This window comes from Mus pahari, chromosome 19 (genome assembly GCF_900095145.1).
Source record: "Mus pahari chromosome 19, PAHARI_EIJ_v1.1, whole genome shotgun sequence".
NCBI classification, from domain to species: domain Eukaryota; kingdom Metazoa; phylum Chordata; class Mammalia; order Rodentia; family Muridae; genus Mus; species Mus pahari.
In genome coordinates, this window is record NC_034608.1 from 19,699,415 (window position 1) to 19,706,873 (window position 7,459).

Sequence of the window (7,459 nt, forward strand, 5' to 3'; positions counted from 1 at the left end):
TGCACACAAGGGAGAAGCCCTCCCACTGTGACCGCTGTGGGAAGGGCTTCAGCTGCACCTCAGATCTCAGCATCCACGGCCAGCAGGGTGCACACTGGAGAGAAGCCTCACAAGTGTGAGGTGTGTGGGAGGGCCTTTACAAAGTTGTCACACCTCCAGGCCCACAAGAGAATTCACACAGGAGAGAAGCCATATAAGTGTGGAGACTGTGGCAAATGCTTTAGCTGCAGCTCGAACCTTCACACCCACCAGAGAGTCCACACTGAGGAGAAACCGTACAAGTGTGACGAGTGTGGGAAGCGCTTCAGCCTGAGCTTCAACCTCCACAGCCATCAGCGGGTCCACACAGGAGAGAAGCCATATAAATGTGAAGAGTGCGGGAAGGATTTCAGTTCAGCCTCAAGCTTCCAAAGCCACCAGCGGGTCCATACAGGAGAGAAGCCATTTGTCTGCAATGTGTGTGGAAAGGGCTTCAGTCGGAGCTCCTATCTTCAGACTCATCAGAGAGTGCACACAGGGGACAAGCCCTGTGAATGCTCCACGTGTGGGAAAGCCTTCAGCCAGAGGTCCCATCTCCTAGTCCATCCGATAATTCACACCGGGGAGAAGCCGTTCAAGTGTGAGGAGTGTGGGAAGGAGTTTACGCAGAGCACAGGGCTTAGTATTCACCAGAGGGTCCACGCAGGAGAGAAACCCTACACGTGTCAGCAGTGTGGGAAGGGCTTCAGTCTGGCCTCACACTTCCACACTCGCCAGAGGGTCCACACCGGGGAGAAACCCTACATCTGCAGCATCTGCTGTAAGGGCTTCAGCCAGAGATCACACCTGGTCTACCACCAGAGGGTCCACGGTGCCGGGAATCGCCAGATGTGTTCTGCCATCTGATGGGCTCAATGCTCCTCCTGATGGTTAAAATTGCCCCCCAACCCAGAGGATTCGGAGAGTAACAGGGGACTGCATATTATTTTACTTAACCCTCAACTCATTCTCCTACTGGGATCATTATGAAAAGTCCCTTATTTAATTATAAAAGGAAGAATTGTCAGTTGTCAAGAACAGACCGAACAGAAATCGTAGTGCCTCATACTTCTGCTAAGATTTGATAGAATGGGTGGTTAATGAAGATTGGCAAAGAGCTTGTAACAGCTATATGTGAGAAATTAACAACAAATGTCCAAAAAGCAGGTGACTTCTGTTCATATAAAGAAAAAAAAGAATACAAATTCCTGAAGTGCTTCCATTTTGTACCGATGCAAGAATGATGGGAATGACTGGTTACAAGTCAGAAAAAAATAAAGTTATTCAAAGTCCCATATGCTTCAGTTTAAAAATTAGAGTCGCATGCTATTCAAATGGTATTATTTGATTTTTCTGGATGTCCTAACATAGTTACTGACTTTCAATACGCAGGAGTTGTTTTGCATATACTAACTCCTGAACTTATTCAGGATGATTCAAAATTAACTTCAAATTTTTATTCAAATACAAGAGATATAGAAACTCTTTATTGTATATAATTCACATCAGATCACATACTGATCTACCAGGCTTCTTAGCACAAGAAAATAGTGAAAATGATTAGCTATTGATAAGAAATGTGCTAGAAGCTTTAAAATTCCATGAGAAATACCATGTTAATAGGAAAGGGTTTTTTTAATTAATTTATTTTTTGTGCATTGGTGTTGTGATTGCATATATGTCTGTGTAAGGGTATAAGATCCCCTGGACTGGACTCACGGGCAGATATGAGCTTCCACGTGGATGCTGGGAACTGAACCCTGGTCTTCTGGAAGTGCAACCAGTGCTCTTAATCCATGAACCATCTCTTCAGTCCAACAGGAAAGGTTTAAGAAAATTTTCTGTCCCTTGGTAACAAGTCAAGGAAATTATAACAAAATGCCCTACTTGTTCTTTCTATAACCAAACTCCATTACCCAAAAAAGTACTCAAAGAAATTAAATTTAGGCAAATGGATGTATTTCAGTTTGCAGAGTTTTGGAAATTGAAAATATGTGTACCATTCCATTAACACATATTCAGGATTTTGATGGGCAACTGCTTTAAGTTCTAAAAAAGCTGATTCTGTAATTACACACTTTTGGAAGTTATAGAATTCATGGGTAGACCTGTATAGATTAAAACTGAAAATGCCCCAGTCTGTGTCCCTACTAAAATGAAGCAATTTTTGCATATCATAATATGAAACATTATAGGTGTACCACACAATCCTATAGGACAAACAATTGTAGAGAATCTAATTATGCTTTAAGAGAGATGCCTAACAAACAGAAAGGGGTTACAAAGACCCCCACAGATAGAATACATAAGACCTTGTTAACTTTAAAATTCTTAAATGCTACTGAGAAGAAAAACAATAGTTCCTGAGAAACACTGGATTATAGAAAAAAACAAATAAATTAAACCAGCCTGCTCATATAAAGAATGTCCTACCTTCAGAATGGAAGACAGGAAATGTGTGTTAAAATGGGGAAGAGGTTTTTTGTACTGGTTTCAACAGGAGAAAACAAACTGTGGATTCCACTGAAATGTATAATACCCAAATTTGGTCAGGGGAGACCCCTGAAGGTCTTGGCTACAGACAGCAAGAAAGAAATCATGATGGCCAATCCCAGGTAACACATTGCTGACCCCTCTCCAAGGGAACATCTCTGAGACTACCTGCGACTCGAAAGTATCTCTAGCCAGAACTTCAGGTATGCATAGCCGATCTTGTTTTCTTTTTTTTGTTTTGTTTTGGTTTGGTTTTTGGTTTTTTCGAGACAGGGTTTCTCTGTGTAGTCCTGGCTGTCCTGGAACTCACTCTGTAGACCAGGCTGGCCTCGAACTTAGAAATCCACCTGCCTCTGCCTCCCAAGTGCTGGGATTAAAGGCGCCGATCTTGTTTTCTACTGAATCCTTAGGACTCATCAAGCCATCCTTCATATGGCTTGGATGAAATTTATTACAGTTTGGTTACTGTGGTAGTTTGTCTAGGTTTGGCCCCCATAGACTCATGTGTTTGAATGCTTGGCCCAAGGAGAATGTCATTATTAGAAAGTGTGGCCTTTTGGGGTAGGTGTGGCTTCGTTGGAGGAAGTGTGTCACTGTTGGAGCAGGCTTTGAGGCCTTCTGTGCTTAGGTTCTCCTGGTTACCTGGGAATGCCAGGTCCCCTTTCTGCCTGGCGAGAAAAAAGTAGAACTCTCAAGTCTTTCCCCAGCATCATGTTTGCCCGCAGGATGCCATGCTGCCCGCTGTGATGATGAACTGAACCTCTGAAACTGTAAGCCAACTCCAATGAAATGTTTTCTTTTATAAGAGTTGCCTTCGTTGTAGTGTCTCTTCACAGCAGCGAAGCACAGCCTAAGACAGTTATACAGCCCAAAGACAACCTAAGACAGTTATACAGCCCAAACTAACTTGTAAAGAAGTCACACACCTCTCGCCTGGTCATATTTCACAGATCTGTGTACATTTCATACTCCACACATGTGTGAATACAAAAACATAGCCACCTCTGAAAGTTATAGTTTTACAGAGTAAAACATCCAGATACCAGTGAGTTGGAGCAGCCCTGACAGGATTCTGAGAAGGGTACTAAGACACTGAGGCAGGTTTATTCCAGTATCGCACTTGATCCCATCTTAGACTGCCTTAATAGCTGTTTAATCAAAACTTGCTTCAAGGACAGCTTCAAAGAAAACTTCAGACATCAGATGATCCCAAATGACCCAGCCTCACGGGCTGTTTCAGCCAGGACTTCATTTAAGCCTGCACTTGTGTGACACACAGAGACTGGACAGCAATTGTTGCAGGGAGCTTTCTTAAGACTGGCCAGTATCTCGATTTTCTTTTCCTACCCTCAATGGAAAAAAGATGCCCCAGACATCGAGAAGCAATTTTAATGATTCTCTAACTCTCAAAATGTGGGGTGGGTGGTTTTTCTCATTTATTGGATGATGATAGTTGTTAAAAGGATGTTGGTTACAAGTTGTTAATGGTCTTGATCAGGGAGGAAACAAGGTATAGGTGATTAGACTCAGGGATTTCTCTCTCTTTTTTTTTTCTTCCCTCTGTCCTTCTTTATTGCCTGATGTTAAGGGGGAGAAAAGTTGAAAAGTGCTGTCAGAATATAGGAATGATATATGAATATAATAATGCCTATTCAGATATACTATAGTTAGAGAGCTGGTCTTCAAAAACCTCAGAGATCCACAGATTATGGCATTTAAAGATATTTTATTAATAAAAGGCTTTTCTGGCAGTGAGACATGTCAGCTCCTGGAAGCACCCCTGTTCTACTTTTAAAAAGATGTTGAGCATCCAAGAACCTCCATATGGCATTTGCTTTAGAAGTGGTAAGCTGGGGGTGGAGAGATGGCTCAGTAGTTAAGAGCATTACTTGCTCTTCCAGAGGTCCTGAATTCAATTCCCAGAAACCACATGGTGGCTCCTAACCATCTGTAGTGAGATCTGATGCCCTCTCCTGGGTGTCTGAAGACATCTGCAGTGTACTCACACACATAAAATAAATAAATAAATAAGTAAATAAATCAGAAGAAGAAGAAGAAGAAGAAGAAGAAGAAGAAGAAGAAGAAGAAGAAGAAGAAGAAGANGAGGGGGAGGAGGAGGAGGAGGAGGAGGAGGAGAAGAAGAAGAAGAGGAGGAGGAAGAGGAGGAGGAGAAAGAGGTGAGAAACTGCCCTTGCTTCAACTGCAGACCAAATGCTGTCCAAACAGGCCAAACGTGATGCAGGGAAGTCGGTTACTGAGCTTTGCCAGGACAAGGTAGGCAAGCCCTTCATAATTCCTGCTTCACAAAACAGTCTGTCGTATATTGGGCCAGAAGGCTGAGGATGGATAGTTCAAAGTTCTAGAGAAATTTTGGGTAGCTGTCCAGGCAGCCAGCTGTCTCTGTCATGTCTATAGTCTTGGAAGCTGCTTGCTCTGCACTTTCTGCACACTCAGATAATATTTATTCCTTCTCAAGATTCTGATTGGGTTGAAGGCTAAATTCTTATAGTCTCACAACTAAGCTTAAGGTGTTTAGGACTTAAGAAAATGTTTTTAAAAGATATTTTTATGTCTAAGTAGATATTTTAAGTTGATAAATGCAACGTATGATAGAAAACAATTTAAGTACAGAACTCTGAACTCAACCAAATAGGATAAATAGAGTACTTTCTCCAAAGTTGCCAATTATAAATGGACTGGACATTGTGAATGTAATACTTACCTGATAGTTTTCCTAATTGTTTCATAATTGTTTTTACTGTATCTAGTCTATTGTTATAAGGAAAAGAGCTTTTCAACGTGCTAAAAGGGGAGATGTCGGAGGAGGGTCTTGTGCACTGTGTTTTCGGATGCTGATTTCTGTGCCTCAGAACTGGTTACAGTGCAGACACTGGCATTGTCATGAATATTGGACCATCTCTTGCATCAGTGCTCTCCATTCTTCTCTGGTTTGTTATTAAAAAGCTAAATAGCCAATGACTGGGCAGAGGAGATAGAAAGGCTGAACTTCTGATCTGAGCCAGGGGTTTGAGAGAGAAGAGAAAGAGAAAGAATGGGGCCACAGGACAGGCGAAGAAGTACAGGGTCACCATGAGGTCAGGCATAGTGTGGAATCTTCAAGGGAGCTCTGCTTGAGATAAACAGGTGTCGCAGAGGGAGTTGAGGCAAGACTAAATGCAAGTTGCTCAGGGCATGTGGCTAGGAAGTAGCTTAGATAGCATAGAGGGTTAGGAATTCTGCTTAGTTATTGTGCCTAAAGCTTGGTGAATAAATCTATAAAGGTCTGTCTCAGTTATTTGGGAGATAGCCCGGTTAGAAAAACACTGCCACTTTTAAATTTCATCCTACAGGGGCATTCATGTTTGGGAGATTGTTTGTTTGTTTCTTTTTGTTTGTTTTGTTTTCTCTTGTTTATTGAGACAGGGTTTGTCTGTGTAGACCTGACTATCCTGCAACTTGCTCTGTAGACCAGTCTGGCCTTAAACTCAGAGATCCATCAGCCTTTACTTCTGGAGTTCCTGAATTAAACTTTTGTGCCATTACCTCCTGGCTGAGAGATCAATTCTTTACAAATGTCAGAAATCACAGATGAGCAAAAAATTGTTCTATAAATATATTGTTACCAAGTACAAGATTGTCAAGGTTTCTACCTTTGGGATACCATGGCCGGAAGCTCTCACCATCTATCCAGGTCTCCACAAAGAGGCTGAGGGAAAGGCTTAACCAAAGTGGATGACTGTCAGAAGGAGTGCCGACTGAAGCATCACTTCCTCACAGGAAGCAGCCCTCTGTATCCGCTGGGCAGAGACTCGCATGGCTCAGGGCTCAGCTATTCCCGGAGCAAATGGAGAAGGGCCCTCCCTGTAAGCCTATTTGAAAATGCTCACCAACCTCAACCCTGCCTTCATACTCATAATCCTCAGCAATCCTGTACAAGCCCTGTAGTCAGCTTCCTGGGGCCTAGTCATCCCACTCACATCTGTAGCGTGAAGTGTAGCGTGTTCTCAGAAACACATCTCTGCGAAGATCATGGCATCCAGGTCATTGGTGTGAGTAAGCACAGGCTCTGCAGACCTGAAGGACCTCAGTTCACACTTCAAGGTTCTGGCCTGATGACCTTGGACAACTTCTCAGTGTCTGTTTCCCCATCTGTATAACAGTACCTCCACCAAAATGTCCTGGAAGGAATTAAATGAGACCATAGAAAGAAAACCAGGACACTTGTATGACATGCATAAGCAGCCAATATGTGTCCAACAACACTATTGTCATTGTCTGTGTTATGCCATTTAATATGCACCATCCATACATGCACAATAAATATATAACTAAACTTCATTAAGTAAGAACAGATTCAGAAAAACTGCTATTTTTATCACTTACGAAAGTATCCAAGACTTTAAAAAGTGTCTAGTTTAGGCCAGAATATAGAGAATCAAGGATACTTAATGCCTACAAATTAACTGGGAAAATCACCACTGTTGTTAGCAAAACAAGCATTTACTCCTTATACTAATACTATTGGCTAGTGGAAGTACTTGGCTGAACAACATGTAAATATACCCTTTTGCATTGGTATGCATGTTAAAATTTTCTGAATCATGCTTCCTGATGCTCAGTGGTGTCTAGTAAATACATTGAGTTTCTAGGCTGCTGGTGTGTCTCCATCAGAGCACACGGCTCATTTGATCCCAGCTTGTCTGTACATGTGTCTGTGTGTCTGTCCTTTCTTCATTCCTTCATCACCCAATGTCTTAGGGTTTTACGGCTATGAACAGACACCATGACCAAGGAGACTCTTATAAGGACAACATTTAATTGGGGAAGCGTACAGGCTGAAAAGTTCAGTCCTTTATCATCAAGAAAGGAATATATCAGCATCCAGACAGGCATGGTGCAGGAGGACCTTAGAGTTTACATCTTCAGCTGAAGGCGCCAGGACAAGGTT

General features: G+C 42.3%; 1 protein-coding gene across 1 annotated transcript in view; it reads left to right on the forward strand.

Annotated features, from left to right (window-relative positions):
* The window catches only part of LOC110336906 (zinc finger protein 235-like), an 8,766-nt gene extending 7,881 nt beyond the window's left edge, over positions 1-885 (forward strand). The window contains 1 exon segment of the mRNA XM_029532056.1: positions 83-885. Within this exon segment, the coding sequence (XP_029387916.1) occupies positions 83-885 (803 nt within the window).
* Positions 886-7,459: the final 6,574 nt, after the last annotated feature.